At 49.1% G+C, this 17,132-nt stretch overlaps 1 protein-coding gene across 2 annotated transcripts; it reads left to right on the top strand.

The window, feature by feature from the left end:
• Window positions 1-4,224: 4,224 nt before the first annotated feature.
• Window positions 4,225-16,029, top strand: HBEGF (heparin binding EGF like growth factor). 2 transcript variants are annotated; one of them, XM_011382287.2, is made up of 6 exons: window positions 4,226-4,574; window positions 4,766-4,939; window positions 7,776-7,953; window positions 13,172-13,327; window positions 14,144-14,232; window positions 14,595-16,029. In XM_011382287.2, exons 1-5 carry the CDS (start codon window positions 4,529-4,531, stop codon window positions 14,214-14,216), a joined length of 627 nt encoding a protein of 208 aa, XP_011380589.1. In that variant the 5' UTR covers window positions 4,226-4,528; the 3' UTR covers window positions 14,217-14,232; window positions 14,595-16,029. The 2 variants fall into 2 exon arrangements, with proteins under 2 accessions (XP_011380588.1, XP_011380589.1); XM_011382286.2 differs by lacking the exon at window positions 14,144-14,232 and having other exon boundaries at window positions 4,225-4,574.
• Window positions 16,030-17,132: the final 1,103 nt, after the last annotated feature.

Genomic DNA, 17,132 nt, shown 5'->3' with positions numbered 1-17,132 from the left:
AGAAAGAAAGAAAGAAAGAGAAAGAGAAAGAGGCATTTGTTATTAATTGCAGCTTTCACTGAGTAAGCTCCTACTGTGAGCCAGGCATCCTATTCTGCTTTATACACATAATCTGATTTAATCATCACAAGAGCCCTATAATAATAGCTACTATTATTATCTTCACTTTCCAGATGAGCAAACTGTAGGTTAGAGAAGTTGAGTGACATGCCCAAAGTTAGAAAGCTAAAAAAATAGCAGAACCAAAATTTGAACCCATGGCTATCTAGCTTCCGAGAGTTACTAGCTGCCCGGCTGCCCTTACCTAATCCTCCTTCCAACCTGTGAAGCCGAGATTCTTATCATCATCCCCCAGGACAGAGGGAGCACAACCTCAGTAAAGCTGATGATGTTATCGTTCCTAAAAGCAGAGAGAGGGCAGCCATTGCCTCATCCATTTGTTCAGGGTAGTGTTGAACTGAAGAGCACAAGCCCAGGAAAGAAATGAATTCAAATTGAGGCTGAGGTTCTTACTAGTTGAGTGACCTTGGGCTGATACTCACCTCTTCAAGCTTTAACCTTTTAAAATGGGGAGGACGATCTAGCTGCAGGGCAGTGGGAGGATCATGCAAGATAATGAAGTGCTGAGCACGTGGGAAGTATCATTACTTAAACCTCTTCTGCCTCTGCCTCAGAGGTTGAGATTTTGTCCAGATGCTTGATACGTTATCCTGGTTAAGACCAGTGCTTCTGAATCTGGCTGATGTCAGAATTACCTGCCAAAAGTATAAATGTTTGGTCCCTACCCCAAGAGATTTTGAACTAGGACTGGCCTGGGGCTTAGACATTTTTATCTTTAATAAATTCCCAGGTAATTCTGATGCACTCCATGTTTGGGGGATCCAATCTACGAGTGTAGACATCTCAGCCACAATGGGGAAGGGACTCAGATTGGTTTCTAAGTCCCCTTCCCCTCTTTCTTGTCACTACCAGCATCCCTTTTCCCCACCTCCTCTCCACTGGCTTACGAGTGCTCTCCCCAAATCATAGTCTGTATGGCCTAGCAATGAGTCAGTGGCACTCAGAGTATTATGGACCTGCCTTTCCAGAGGCTTGGGAACCCAGCACAGGGCTGGGAAGCAGGCTGCCAGGGTTTATGCCCCCTTCTGACTCATTGGTGGCCCAGGGTCAGTAAGCCTCCAAGCTTTAGTTTGCTCATGGTTAATAGATAGGGAAAGCAGAGTGGCCCATTTGGACTCTGCTTCCTTAGAAATGCGTCCCTGGCACTTGAGAGCCAGAGAGCAGGTGCAGGAGGCCGTAAAAGAATTCTGCATAATGACTTTCTCATCGACATCTCATTTGATGCTCACAACGATAGGGAATAAAATCCAGCATCTAGCTTGGCCTGTTACATCCTCCATTATCTGTCCCTCGGCTTCGCTCCAGTGTTATCTCATAACCTTTCTTCCTTTTCTGGCCTCCTTGCTATTCCTTGAATGCTCCATACTTGTTCCCACCTCAGAGTTTTTGCACTATTTGCATGGTTTGGACCGCTTTTGCCATGGATGATCACAAGCCTGTTTCCTTCTTCTTATTCAGGCCTCAGCTTACATGTCACCTGCTCATAGAGGCCTTTACTAAGCAATCAATGAATCTAAATTGTCATCCCAAGCACTGGAACACATCATTTTATAGTACATCATTGTATTTTAACTTTTCATCTTGGCACTTGTCATCATAGCATTTATTTTTCTTTGCTTTGTCTTACCTGTCTTCTTCTACTACAGAATGTAAGCTCCATGAAATCACATCTTTGGCTATCTTGTTTGTTGCGGTGTCCCTAGTGCCTGAAAAGCATTCAGTGAATTTTTGTGGAATCAATGAGTAAATGAGGTTGCCCCAGCATTAACTGCAATTTCTTTTTCTTTTCTTTTCTCTCTTTCTTTCCTTCCTTCCTTCCTTCCTTCCTTCCTTCCTTCCTTCCTTCCTTCCTTCCTTCCTTTCTTTCTTTTCTTTCTGTCTGTCTGTCTGTCTGTCTGTCTGTCTGTCTGTCTCTCTCTCTCTCTCTCTCTCTCTCTCTCTCTTTCTCTCTCTCTCTCTTTCTTTGCTTTTTGGTCAGAGGACACTCAGTGTTCTGAGAGGGGAAGTGACTGTCTCAAATGCATTCCAGGCCTTTTGTCTTCTTTATCCAGGCCCTTCCCATAAACTTTGGCTGACACACAAACCTAGCTGGGGTGAGGCTTCCAGGTGTGATGAAAACTTGGACTTGCCCCATGAATGAGATTAAGGCTGATGTGGGGGTGAGAAGGCGGAAAGACAGAGCGTGAGAAGGGAGAGGCAGGTTGGGACAGGAGAGCAGGGTGTGAACCTGGCCTCCAGTTGGGGAAAGAAGGGTGACTTGGCTGTGTGTCAGGAAGTGTTTCCCTCTAACCTCCCCTGGGGAGAGCCCTGACCCTAAGGTGGCTTTGTTTTGGGGAAGCAGGTGATAGGGCACCTGCTGAGGGAGAACGAAGGCGTGGCCTGCTTGAGGACCATCCCCTGAGGTCCAAGGCCCAATGAGGAATAATTCTACAGTGGCACTTGGCCAAATAGGTGACAGGTAAGCTCCCACCTGAAACCAGCCCAACCACGGCATAGAGGACTTTGCTAATCAATGAATCTAAATTGTCATCCCAAGCACTGTGACACATCATTTTATAGTGAATCACTGTATTTTAACTTTCATCTTGGCACTTGTGTCATGGACCTGCCTCACATCTGTGGGGAAGAGAGAAAAGAGGTCTCTAAGAGAATGGAGTGGTCAAGGTGGAATGCTTAGCGATGATGTTGATGATGATGATAATGATGATGATAATGTCACATTTTATTGAGTTTATAATATGCCTGGCACTGTACGAACTGCTTTATGTACTAACTGTCTCATTTAGTCTTCAAAAACCTCTCTACAAAATAGACATTAATGTTATTGTTGTTATTCCTATTTGAGAGATGTGGAAACTGAGGCTCAGTGACATTAAATATCTTGTTCAAGGTCACACCATAAGTAGCAAAGGCAGGATTCCAACTTAGGTCTATAGTGATTCCAGTGCACCATGGAAACCTAGGTCTGGTGAGGGCTGCTGGGAGCAGGCTAAGAAGCCAGAGCCTGACTGACTCCTGCAAAAGTGGGGATGGGGAAGGCCAGTGGGATAGACTGTGTATAAATAGCAGGACTGTTTTTATCCCTACACATGGGCTGAATCAGACAAGCAGCTCTATCTGGCACAATTTAAGGGCTCTGAATGCCAACCCAGCCCCGTGTCACACAAATCTCTCTCCAGCACATCCCTGGGAGATGAAATACTTATTTGAGAGTCATTTCCTTAGGTCAGAACATTTGACTCCAGAAGACCCCTGTAAAAATACATAGGTTGGATGAGAAACGCATCAATCCTTGGCACCTGTTAACATAGCAACCTAGGCTAGCCAGCTATGCCCTGTGGGAGAGGGGCTCAGTTTTCACGTTGGGGAAGAACTTGGTGGTGTTCAAAGGCAAGGAAAAGCGTGAGGCTTGTTTCACATCCTGCGTCTTTCTGATTCCTGAAGCCTGGGAATTATAATCCTAGTTCAAAAATCCTGGATACTGTATTCTCTGGGGGAAAGATGAGGGAAGTCACTCCTGGCTGGAAGAATCTTAATTTTGATTTTGCTGAATTGATATCAAGGGCCTGCAACTGCAACTCTGGTTACCCTGGGCTCATGAGACCTGCTGGCATTCATGTGTCTAATTTTTAAATGATAAATTTATTATTATTTACTACCTGTGGTAGGCAAAGAAGCGAGCTTCCGAAACGCAGAAGGTGACATGGTGGAGACCCCTGGTTTGGTGCAGGGATGGCCCTCGAGAAGGAATGAGGGAAGGGAAGGAACGAGGAGTATCCAAAGGCAGAGCTCAGCTCAGCAGTTTACAAGGCTGCAGCGCGACAAGGGTTTGGGGAAAGGTAGGAACTGGTCCCCGCCACCTGCCGGTCACCAGCCCTACCCACAGTCAGGCCGCGGCTGCCCTGGCCTGGTCTCAAAAAATGTGAGCACCACCCCTACACCTACACCCGCCCCGTTCCCCGCCGCGCCCGCGGGGTCGAGGGCTGCGCTGCAGGCGCGGGGAGCCGGGCGAGCGTCCCAGCGCGGGAGGGGGAGGGGGCGGTGCGGCGCGGCGCGGGGCGGAGCTTCGTCGGCGCCTCCCCGAGCCTTATCCCCGGCCGCGCGCCGGGAGCGCTCAGTCGACCGAGGGAGCCGCACGCTGCAAGCGGCTGGTCAGCCTGACCGCAGCTCAGAGGCTGGGGCGGACGGACAGACGCACGCACGCACGCACGGACGGCGTGAGCAGACAGACACCCAGCGGCTGTGAGCTCCGCGCAGGTCCCAGCCTTTCTTGCACCCAGAGGCCGGCAGCAGAACCGTGCCCGGCGGAATCTCCTGCGCTCCGCCCGCCCCGGCTCTCGTGCCAGCGCCCCGGGGCCGCCGCCTCCAAAGTGATCGCTGCCTCGTCGTCTCCGCCGGGTCCGGGACCATGAAGCTGCTGCCGTCGATGGTGCTGAAGCTCTTTATGGCTGCAGGTAAGAGGGCTGTCGACGCCGCCTGAGGTCAGGGGAGGGGGGATGGGGACGCTTGCTGGGGGCACGGGGGAAGGTCGCTGCAGCGCCCCCGGCGCGGGCCACTTGGTGGGGCCCGTGCTCCCTGGCAGGCGGGGGCCGGCATCGATGCGTGACGACCCGGGGTCTGATGCGGCCTCGCCCCTTACCCGCAGTGCTCTCGGCGTTGGTGACCGGAGAGAGCCTGGAGCGGCTTCGGAGAGGGCTGGCGGCTGGAACCAGCAACCTGGGCTCTCCTACTGAATCTACGGACCAGCTGATGCTCCCGGCAGGCGGCCGGGGCCGGGAAGTCCTGGACTTGGAAGAGGCCAACCTGGACCTTTTCAGAGGTAGGTGTGGGGGCTGCCCATCCTCAGACCCTGGTGGATAGGTGAAGAATAGGCAGATCTGGGATTCATGCTGTTTGGGCACAACTGTGGGTGGGTGGTATTCATGGAGGACTTCAAGGAAAAGCTGCTTGGCCTGACAAGCGTACTGAGGGATCCTGGAATGTGGGTCCCGCTGTCTTTCTTGCTCTGGGATCTCATATGTCAAGTTGCTGCCCTTTCCTGTACTTTGGAGCAAATTGAGACAGGCAAGGTGTCTGGCCTGGGGTCTGTACATTGTTCTGACTAAGCTGATTGGTGGGAACGAGAAATGCTTGGGATGCTTTCTCGAGAGTTTCTGTGTAAAAATGGGCACGAGTCCTAATTCTCACATCAAAAGGCTATTATATATAAGATAATAGATGTGGAGATGCTAGGCACATAGTAGGTGTGCAGTGTTAGTCTCCTCTATCCACCTGTATCCAGGTTGGAGAAAAAGAGGGAAATGAGGAGCTCTTGGTCTCCCCAGGTGAGGCCAGCGCCTCCTGGGGATACTATGAATGACAAACACTGGATCCCTAGGGAGCAGTTTTGAAATGATGGGTGTCTACAAATCCTACCTAAAGCCTGGAGACTTCCTGACTACCTTCAGTGCCTGAGAGAAACTCCAAGGGAGGAAGGGCAGGATGAGATCCTCCAGCAGACAGATGTGGCTACGGCTGAGTATAGGCACAGACAGGGCAGAGTTCAGAGCCTCTGGCATTGATTGCCTGCTTCTTGCCCCCAGCCACCTGTGGCAGTTCTTGAGGGTGGAGCAGAAACTGAGTCCTGGAGGCACAGATGACTATATTTGGTTGGAAAGATACCCACCTGTTCTAGCACCGCCCACTCTGCAGCCATCCATCTCCCTTACCCAGAGATTCCCTTAGGTCCTGTCTCTGCTTTGTATAAATCAACGGTCTGCTACAAAGCTGAGCCTGGGCTCCCACCCTTCATCCTTTCACTGTGGCCCTCTGGGGTCACCCCTGGATTCTCCTGGCCCTTTCTTTCTAGGTTGGGCAGAGCTGGGCTGTGACTCACCCTCCACCCACACGGCTGCTCCTCATACCTCTGCAGACCTGACTCATTGCTCCCTCTTCTTGGCAGGAGCCTAGTTGTCACTCTGTCACTCTCTCCCTCTCCTTTCTGATTGGCTTGGGCTACCTGCCTCAGTTTCACCATAGCTCTGGTTACTGGGTTCTTCTGAGCATCTACCTCACCTTCTGAGGTCTTAAGTGGCCTGGGTCTGCACTGGAGGAAATGGGACTGTGAGACTACTGACACCTATCTCTCAACTTCTCTTGGCTTTGCTGGGCAAAGACTGTTTTTCAGGTCTGGGTATCCTATCACTTGAAATAAAGATTAGCATTTATTAGGTGCATACTGTGTTCTAGGCACTCAATGTGTTATTGTGGGTTAATTAATCAGTATAGCAACCCTCTGAGATGGGAACTCTTGCTGTCCGCTTTTTACTGAGAACTCCAAGATTTAGAGAGATTAAGTGACTTGCCTAAGATCATATGGCTGAAATTGGAGCACAGGTCTGCTCACTTCAGAGCCCATTCATTGTCTCATTCTGGTTCAACATCCCAGGTGCTCTAGACTTCTCTGGAAGAAGGGACGGGGTATATGAGGCAGCGTGGTGTATTGGGAAAGAGCACTGGATATGGAGTCCAGAGACTATATTTCTGATCTCAACCTTGTATGACCTTGGGCAAGTCACCACCTTTTGGGACCTCAAGTTTTTCATCTGAAAGTGGAAAGCCATGATATTCTTTGCAGTTATTTCCTGCTTGAGGGTCTTAGGTCTCTAGTCTAATGTATCATGCTCACCCTTCTGCCAGACATGTGGCTACAGTTATAGACAGTGGGTACCTTTTTTCTGCTGGGAGCCAAGAAGGAGGAGACTGGTGTGAGACTCCTGGGCTGATGGGTATAGCCCATGGTCTGTCCCAGCTGGAAGTCTATGTGAGGTTGTTTTTCCCCTTTGAAGTGTGGAAAGAATGGGGGAGTTATAGTTGTTCCAGTTCCTTCTGAATAGTGCCTTACTTTTCATCTTTCTACTCCTTATACACACTATACTCCCCATCCTAGAGAGCTATAAATACTACAGTTGGGGATAAACGTAAATGGACCTTAGAGAGAAGTGGTGAGCTGCAAAGGGCACAAAGTAGGGTAAATATTTTGCTTGAAGTCAAAAAAGCAAGGCCCTAACCAGGGGCAGCTTGCTTGCTGTCCCCGAGCCTGGCTCTGCCCTGGGCTCATGGTATCCTGGTGCTAATGGGTACCCCAGAGGAGGCCGTCTGGACATGGGCACTGCACTTATTTTAGGAGCCTCCTCTTCCCAAAACATCCCTTAAAGTACCTTCTCCAGAGCAATTTTTATCTCTGACACTGTCTTCCTGCAAGTGGGTCACCGAGTGCAGCATCAGGAAATGAGGCTGATTTAAGGCCAAAATAGAACCAAGTGGGCGTGGGGGAATAGGAGACGGGGGATTGACAGCGGGGTGGGCGTGAGGCTGGTAGAATTGCTCAATCAGCAGTAGTTACTCAACAGAAGCTAGTGTTCTTGGAATGAGGTGCTTAAACTGAGTTTGTGAAATGCCTTCCTTGGGACCCCCACTAGTCCCGACTTCCTTCACCACTTTCTATGGTTCTGCCCAGTCTTCCTTCAGCCTTTGGGAGGCACTGAGCCAAAGGGCCTTCCCAGGCCTCTGGCTTCAGGTGGGATCAAAGAATACATCCTCCTTCTAGATGCTGTGCTATTCTGATTCTCTCCCCTGAGAGTCAAAGACTTAACAGAGTGCTTTTTCTCCTATAGCTGCTTTCTCCGCTAAACCACAAGCTCTGGCCACACCCAGCAAGGAGGAACGTGGGAAAAGAAAGAAGAAAGGCAAGGGGTTAGGGAAGAAGAGAGACCCCTGTCTTCGGAAGTACAAGGACTTCTGCATTCACGGAGAATGCAAATACGTGAAGGCGATCCGAGCTCCATCTTGTGTGTAAGTGTCCCTGCCCTTCAGCGGACTCTCAGTACACTCTGTCAGCCACGTGGCTTCCTTGTTGTCACTGTTCCTTGAATTCATAATTCCACCCAGTTTCTTCTCGGCCTCTAGGCGGAAGTTGGGAGGAGGGGAAATATTTTTAGTCCGAGGAAGGGGCTCCCCCCGCATAGGATGCAATTTCCTGTGGCGTGGGTCTGTGATATTCTTCATCCTTGGGGATATTTCCTGCTTGCTCAGAAAGCATGTGGCTAGGAGAGCTGACACCTGAAGGCAGGTCCTTCATTCCTGCCTCTTGCCTACTCCAGATGAGAGAAGCCAGTAGGAAATGTGGCAGAGTGGGCTTCCTGGGTGGAGTGGGACTCCTGTGGCCTTCTTTCCCAAGCCCTGCAGGCGGGTATGAGGTGCATTTGGACATATGCTGTGCAGGTGTGTGTGTACCCGGACATGTGTGCACATGAGTGAGCAAATGTAGGTTGAGTCTATGGCATGGCAGGACTGCACAGTGATCATCGTGGGAGTGGGGAGAAGCCCCTCCTCCCTTCTTCCCCACTCCTCTCACATGGGCCAGGAGGTGGGGGACATGGTGGGTATTGGCCTTTGGCCATGGGGTGGGAGTATACTTCCTTTGTGCAAGATTTAAAGGAAGTGGAACCCAACCCAGGAGGCATCAGCCATCAGCCAGGCAGCACCACCCTTCCCTGGGCAGGGGTGTGGGTGGAGGGGCTGTGCGTTCCCCAACTGATCTGCTAGGCCAAGCCCAGCAAACGGCTGTCTTGGCAACCCCTCAGGGATGACGGCACTGCCATGCTTCTGGCAGGCATAATGTCGCCAGTGTGCCCGAGGCCAACAGCCGCGTCAGGCTGTAAACATCCATTCTCTTCTGCTGGGCACAAGGCCGTAAGGGGAGGCAGGCTCTGTGACCTGGGAGACTCTGGACAGGGCCAAGAAACTGTTGGGTGCACACTACCTCCCAACCTGTCAAGGAGGCTGGCTGCTTGGCATCTTCTCCTGTGATTGGTGCAGATCCCTTGGCTCTTTAAAGCTTCCTTGTCCCATCTGATCTCATGTAGTAGAGCTACCCGGTACTTGGCAATTGGCAGACAGACCCATTACTCCCTACCATGTCCATGGTCACTTGTGTGTCCTCTCCTATAACATCCTTGTCAGGAGCTCGGTATTACAGGTTTTTTTGTTTTTTTGTTTTTAAGAATGACGTAAATAGTCCTCATATTACCCTTTCCAAAGTCTTAGGATAGGGCAGGAAGTGTTTGTCTTAAATTTATAGAATGGCATCATTAGCACAGGGTGGAGGCAGTGACTCTGAGGGTAGTCAAGATGGGCCGAGGCCAGGCATCTGTCCGGGCCAAACTGGTTTGGGGTGTTGGTGGATGAGAATTGAGAATCCTTGTGAGACCGTTCTCCTGGAGAGCTGGGCTCAACCAACCATCCCCAGAGAACCTAGGAGAGGTAGCCCTAGGGATTCTGACAACGACCATTATGACTCTCCTCTCCTTTGCCCCGGAGCTTCACAGTTTACCTTTAATATGAGTTGAGCCCAAGTATGTGTTGAACTTACTTGGTGCCAGCTATTCTAGGGGACGGGGAGATGTAGTCCAGTCCTGGGATTCTCGAAAGCCCTCTGCTGGGTAGGTAGGGCTTGCTATCTCTCTTTGAAAGATGAGGAAATTAGAGCCAGGAAGTAGGAAGTGATTTGCCTGAGATCAACAGCTAAATAAGTGGATGGAAACAGGACAGGGACTCAGGTGCCTGACTTCTAGTCCAACATGCTTTTCATGTCCCCGGGCTGCCCTGGATGTTGGCTTGCATCCTTCTCCCCTGTCTGTCCTCACAGAGATTGAGCAGGATTTTATACTAGGCAGCTGTTAGCCTAGAGGTCTCTTAAGGCTTTTACTAGCCCAAGAGCATGGCAATCTGATTTGCAGACTTTGTGTCTGCTTCCTAGGCAGATTTTCAAGGGGCTGGATTCTGTGTCTGGTGTGGCTGCCTCCTGCCTCTAGCCCTTGGTACTCAGGGCAGAAGGCAACAAGAAGACACAGAGCTCCTGGTTTGGAGGAAATGTGACATCTGGGCACTGACATCTGGGGTCCTTTGTGGCTTCTCCTTGCCTCTAGATCCAGGAACTGCCACAGGGTGTGTCCAGGCTGCTGTGGTGAGCTTGAGGCTAGCTGGCTTCCTAAACCAGCCCTCCACAGCCACCATCCACAGGAAAACCCTTTCGTGTCACCAGCTAAAAGTTGCCCTCAAAGAGCAGGTTCCTGGGGCTCCTGACTGGCTGCTGACCTAGAAAACTCTGGCTGCAGAGTTTCCTGTGGCTTCAGGAAACCTGGGGGGCAGTTGAGCTGAGGAGGATTGAGAGTTGACAGAGGAACAGGCCTGGGAGCCGCACTTGTCTCACTGCCAGATGCTGAGAGGGGATGGCGAGTGCCTTGTCTTTGGCCCAGTCTGACTTTGGTGCCCCACTCTTCAGGTATGGGCAGTAGTCTCTGGAATATGATTATTATAATAACTTACACATATGTGGGATTGGCCTCTTATTAAGTGCTTCTATTTATATTATTTGATCTTCACAATACTCTAGTGAGATAGACATTTATTATTCCTGTGTTTTACAGGAGAAAAACCAAAGCCTGGAAAGGTAAAAGTACCTTGCTCAATATCACCTGTTAGGAATAGCAGAACCAGTCTGGAATTCATGCATTCTGAGTCCCCTGCACCAAATGGTGCCCCCTCCACCTTCTGGGCTAGGAGCAGAGAAATTTGGAAGATGTCTCTAGACCATAGGGGGTTCTTGCTTCTGTTGTAATACAAGTTCTGAAATGGGTCACAGACAAGGAGAGGAGGGACATGTCCCAATCCGATGGGTCATTGGCTCTGGGGAAGACACACGATCTTGCCCCCATCCTGGGATGTTTGGAATGTACTCATCCCCTCCTTCCCTGGGGAAGCCAGGAGTTGGCTGCAGAGGGAGAGGGAGGTGGGTAATATTAGGATGTTTACATTATTATCCTTTTGACTCAGGGTAGGGGTGGAGAGATTATGTAACTGAATTGCAGGACTCTGAGGCCAACCTTTATTTCTATCTTCTGAGTAACTACCTGTGGGCTTTGAATGATGGTCTGGAAGTAAAAAACAGGCTCAACTTCAACTTCCCTCCTCCCAAGAGAACAGTCTCAAGTCATCCAGACTGCTGGGTTGAATCTTGGCTCTCTCGCTCACTAGCTGTGTAACCTTGGGCAAATTATCTAAGAAGTTAAGCCTCAGTCTCTTCATCTTTAAAATGGGGATAGTAACTCCTACTTCATAGAGGTGTTTTTAAGATTAAAGGAAATGATCCTTGTAAAGCAGTTAGCACAGCATACTCATAGTAAACCTTTAATGCTAGCTATTTATTATTTATTATTCAAGTATAATAATAATAATAATTAACAATAATACAGTCAGAGAGCAGGGTCAGGCAACCAAGGAGCCCATCAACCCATAAGATATGTGTTTCCTTGGGGTAACCTATGCTGTTCAGAATGAAAAGAGTCATGAACTTGGAATCCGCCAAGACTGGTTTCTAGTCTTGGCTCTGCTGCTTCCTCATTGTATAACTTTTGGCAAATCACTTAATCTTTCTGACCCTTAATCTTAGTCTTTCAATTTGTAAAACTCACCTGTCCCTGCCTACCAGGGTGTTATGAGTCTCGGTCGAGTTCGCAGATAAGGATATTGTCTTATAAACTATAGATTGCTGTGCACAAGCGATTCTGCACGTGCCCTCCGGAGACCTTCTTCTGTGTCCTGGCAGGATGGGGGTCGTGGTTTTGCCCACCTGGGCCAATGGGACAGATGCATGGAGAGGCCAGGCGAGGAACTGTGTCCTCTGCTGTGTGTATAGTATGCTTGACCTACATTTATCCTGCAGTGAGGTCATTCCCCAAAGCACCCAGGAAGAGCTGGGGCAGAGAGAGGTGCTAGACAGGAAGGCAGGGGCAGCCTGGCCCCTCTGCTGCTGCCAGGTCTGGACACATCCGCTTCCTGGGTGCCTCTCAGCGGGAAGCTTCCTTGCTCTGAGGCACCAGGTACATGACCTGCTTCCCAGAAGGAGGCTGAGCTCAGAATAGAGGGTCCCCAGGTTCTCAGTGCTTCCTTCAGCAGCTAGTGGCCTAAAGTCCCCAGGCAGACAGTGCACTGGTTGGGCTGTGGGCAGTTATATGTGTGAATGGGCAGCACACTGAGCTCAGAGTCAGATAATCCAGTCCACACCTCTGCCCTGCTGTGTGCCCAGGAGAAACAGCTGTCTTTGCTGCATGCCCATGGGGCTCCTACCTACATCAAAGGGTCGGTCTCCCAGTGCTCAGAGAAAGGAAGCGACAGAAATGTACTTGATCAACTTTAAGCACTTCTGAGTCTTCCTCAGAGCTTCCAAGAAATGCTTTGTGTTAAAAGAGGCAGTTGCCATATGATTTATTTCTTGAGTGAGGAGAGCCAAAGAGTTGTTTCTGACATTCTTCCATGCTTTGGCAGGACAGCTGGGCAAGATGTTATCTTGGTCTGTTTGCTTTGTCCTGTGATGAAAGAGGCCCGATAGCCTGGTGTTCAGAGGCCAAAGGCCGAAGTTGAGCTCTCAAGTTGGGCCCTATACCCAGGGGGTGCTGGGAGTTAAATGAAGGGAACTTGAGAAAAGTGACTCCTGGCAAAGGCACAGGACCTATTAATAGGCTGGGCAGTGGCAGAGAGGGACTGGACACAGGAAGCATCATTGGGGAAGGCCGGGTTTATTTCTGGGTCAGAGTGTTGAGGGGCCTCACTAGAGAAAGCGATACTGAATACCCTCAGCTCAACCCACCAGCTCTGTGACTAAGTCCTCTTTACACACATGCAATAAATAATCCACACATGGAACATATCTAGCTGAGACCTTGAAGTTCTTTCTCCCTTTTTGCCTGCCTGGAGCAGGAATCTCAGGCCAGAGAACTAAAGGGAGTAGAGAAGGGGGAATGAGAGGTAAGGGAAGAAAGCTGTGGAGTCCTCAGTGAGGCCCTTAAAGAGTCCCCTGCTGGAGAAGGATAGGGGAAGGGCTGGGGTCATGGTCAGGGCCGGGTAGGCTGAGAGTGTGAGGAGTGGGGTTCAGCTCATGTAGGTGGGCCATTGACGAGAGTAAGAGGCCCAACCACAAACCTCATCTCCTCTTTGTTCTCTCTTGAACCAGCTGCCACCCGGGTTACCACGGAGAGAGGTGCCATGGGCTGAGCCTACCGGTAGAAAATCGCTTATCTACTTATGACCACACAACCATCCTGGCTGTGGTGGCCGTGGTGCTGTCGTCTGTCTGTCTGCTCGTCATCGTGGGGCTTCTCATGTTTAGGTGAGTGTCGGGGGCCCCTGCAGGCTGTTTCTGCAAATCACTTCCATTACTCCTCCTCTTCCTCCTGGGGCTTCTGCCTGGTGACCACATGAGCCCTCCAGCCTCCCTAAATTTGGGGCTAGGAGTCTGATTGACATTCCTGAGGATATGTTCTCCAAGAACCTGGCTTCTTTGGCATGACGTGAGTCCATTGTCCAGAGCCCAGGGCGAAACTTGCCAGGCCACAGCAGGTCCTGCTATTCCCAGCAGTCCCAGTAACCCCCCTGTGGAGCACCTCTTCCCACTGTTCTTTCTCCTGGCTCTGTTCTTTGATGGCATTAGTGTGTGGTTTGATAGTCAAGGCATGGTTGTGCTGTTGGTGCATCCTTCCAATTCTGAGGCATCCGGACCTCAGGCTATGCTTCCAGTCCAGGTTATGTTCTAGATTGGTAGAGACCTTCCAAGCACTCTGTGCTCATTTTCAAGCAGCACAACTCATTTACTTTGAGACCTGGACCAGGTTACCTGTCTTTCTGAGGGTTGTAATCTTTCCGTAATTGTAAGTAATCTTCATCCACCTACCTATAAGGATATCGTGAGGATCATATGAGGATCAAATGAATTGAAAGTTCTTAGCAAATTGTAACCTGCTGTTAAAGACGAGCATCCCTTCGGGCAATTGGACCTTTGACCGGAGTCTGTTAGACTGCCATTCCTCTGGGCTTTTCCAAGTAGTGGAGGGAAGCAGCATGGCAGTGTCCTTTAGAAGGACACTCTATGGGACCTGCACCCTGTTGTAGCAGGCAGAGCTTGCTCACAAAACTTAACCTTCCTCAGGTACCATAGGAGAGGAGGTTATGATGTGGAAAATGAAGAGAAAGTGAAGTTGGGCATGACTACTTCCCACTGAGAGACCCGTGCTCAAGGTAATGGTCCATCATTTGCCCCATGGCACCATCACCACCGTTCCCGGATCTGTTTCAAGGCATGCTGAACTCTTCTACCGCTTAGGGTTTGGGTTGACCTGGGGGCCAAGCTGCTGTGGAGTCAGGGTCCCATTGCAGAGTTGTTTTCCAAAAGGCTGTCAGTGCTTCATCTCCACTTAGAGTGAAAGTTGTTAGAGAGATACCCAAGAGAGATGCCTGAGAGGACAGCTTCTCCTGTCCTCATCCCCTCTCCTTCCACCACCTCCCAGATGATCTTTTTACTTCTTAAGACTGGATGTGGGAGACTATTAAGACCTCTAAAGTCTGGATGCAGCTTTAAAAGTTTTCCTTTTGTATTTTAGGAATAAGCTGGGGACCGCTACCTCTGAGAAGACGCAAGCTGATCACAGACTCTACAGAGGGGAAGGACTTCACAACTAGCCATGAAGACTCCTTTGTTCTCAGTTGCCATCTAGATTGGGTCTCCCATAATGGCTTTACCAGAGCCTTCAAGTGCCAAACAGAATATGTCCAATGGGATCTGGGTCAGAAGGAAGCAAAAGTGAGGGACTTTCATGCACTTCTGACTCTCCTCCACCAAACCCTGCTTGACCCCATAAAGTTTGTTTAAACACTTATCTTCTGGATTAAGATGCCAGTTAAATTCCATATGCTCCAGGATCTTTGACTGAAAAAAAGGAGAAGGAGAAGAATAAGAAAAGATTTGTGGACTGGAAGAAGGTAATGAAGATTGAGAAGCCATGTACTCAAGTAGTCACCAAGGGATCTGCCATTTGGACCCTCCAGCGCTGGATTTGATGAGCTAACTGTGAAATACCACAAGCCTGAGAACTCTGAATTTTGGGACTTCTACCCAAATGGAAAAATAACAACTATTTTTTTTGTTGTTGTTTGTAAAATGCCTCTTAAATTATATATTTATTTTATTCTATGTATGTTAATTTATTTAGTTTTTAACAATCTAACAATAATATTTCAAGTGCCTAGACTGTTACTTTGGCAATTTCCTGGCCTTCCGCCCTGCATTCTCCCACCGCCTGGCTCAGCATTACCCTCCTCTGCCGCAGATCTGAGACGGCTCTGCGACCTATCTGTGGTAATCTATCACATGTCCACATTTCTGAAGATGTTCCATGATCAGAGTGCCACGGGGAGCGGCCTGTACGGTCAGGATATAGGAGTTAACTTTGTCAGATCCACTCTATGAGTTGGACTGCAGTCTTGCCTAGGCGATTTTGTCTACCATTTTGTGTTTTAAAAGCCCAAGGTGCTGATGTCAACGTGTAACAGATAACGCTGTTTCCCCGTGTCCTCTCCCTGCCAGATCTCAGAAGAGTTTGGGCTTCCGTGCTTGCAGCTTTCCTGGCCCCTCATTCCCTGTAGCCCCAGGCCCACCAAGTGGGATCTCACTCTCCCTTGTGTCAAGACATTTCTCTTACTCCTGCCATTCTTCTGGTGCTACTCCATGCAGGGGTCAGTGCAGCAGAGGATAATTGAGAGAAGGTATTAGCGAAGAAAAAGGTTGAGGAGGAACAGGAAACGTTGGAGCTGACTGTTCTTGGTAATTGATAACCTATCAATTGCTATAGAGAGGTCGGAGGTGAGGAGGGAGGACTTTTGGGTAAACCCACCCACCTCACCAAAACTATGAATGTATGCTGTCATAGTCCCTTCTGGAAGTTTCTGGTGCCATTTCTGAACTGTTACAATCTGTATTTCCAAACCTGGTTCATATTTATACTTTGCAATTCAAATAAAGATAAACCTTACTCTACAGCCTTCTGTCTGCTTGTTTTAACAGGGAACTGATTTGACATAGATACTTTCTGAGCCCTGACTCATAATTAGACCCTATACCAGACTTCTTTATATGCACTATCTCATATCCCCAACAACACTTTGATGAAGGTACTATTGCCCCATTTTTCTGAAAGAGGAAACCGAGGCTCACAGAGGTTCTGTAACTTGCCTGAGGATATACAGTTGGTAAGTGGCAGATCTGGGACTAGTAGTCTGACTCCAGTTATTTGTCTTAATACTTAGATCACATTACCTCTGAGACAAGAGATAATAGACTTTTCACATAGGAAATTTGGCCAGCTGTAACCAGGAAGACATCTACCACTCAATTAAAAGACCCCGGACTCAGGGCCTGATCTTGTGTTGTATATGCAAACATGCATTGCTCCTGTTAGAAACAAGGCATCTTCGACTCCCTTCTCCTATTCCACAGTCGATCCATCAGCAAGTCTTATCAGCCCTACCTTTCGAATGTGTGCTGAATGCAGCCATTTCTCATCTCTGCCACTGCCATCACCCCTGCCCAATGCACCATCATCTCTTATTTGGACTATTGCAATGGCTTCCTGTGTCCTTTCTTTCACCTTGCTCCCATATAGTCCATTTCCAACATAATAGCCAGAGTGATCATTTAAAACAATCCAGATCTTTTCTGCCTCGCAGACCTTCCGTGACCACTCAATGATACAATAGCACATTCCTCCCCTACCCCACTCTTATTCTCCTTATATTGCTTTATTTTTCTTCATAGCCCTGATCACCACTAACATATTCTTATTTGTTTATTGTCTTTCTCTTCCTACTAGGATGCTAGCTCCATGAGGGTAGGTATACATTGCTCCAATCACAGATTCTAAATGCAATTGAGTTGTAGGCCTTCAATATTTGTTCCATGAATGAACAAATATAAGAAACAACTAAAATTTAGTCCAAGGCCAGCAAATGAACAGGTATGTGAGCCAATGCCACCCTGGAAGTGTGTTTGGGTTTATGAAAGGCCTTTGTTGGGGAGAGTGGATGTGGATGATGTGATGAAAGTAAAATTTGGGGTAAGTAATGTGGCTATGGTGTCCTGGGTG

This window comes from Pteropus vampyrus, unplaced genomic scaffold, assembly GCF_000151845.1.
Source record: "Pteropus vampyrus isolate Shadow unplaced genomic scaffold, Pvam_2.0 Scaffold470, whole genome shotgun sequence".
NCBI lineage: Eukaryota > Metazoa > Chordata > Mammalia > Chiroptera > Pteropodidae > Pteropus > Pteropus vampyrus.
The sequence above is the reverse complement of the archived record's forward strand: the minus strand, read 5'-3'. Positions and strand labels throughout refer to the sequence as shown.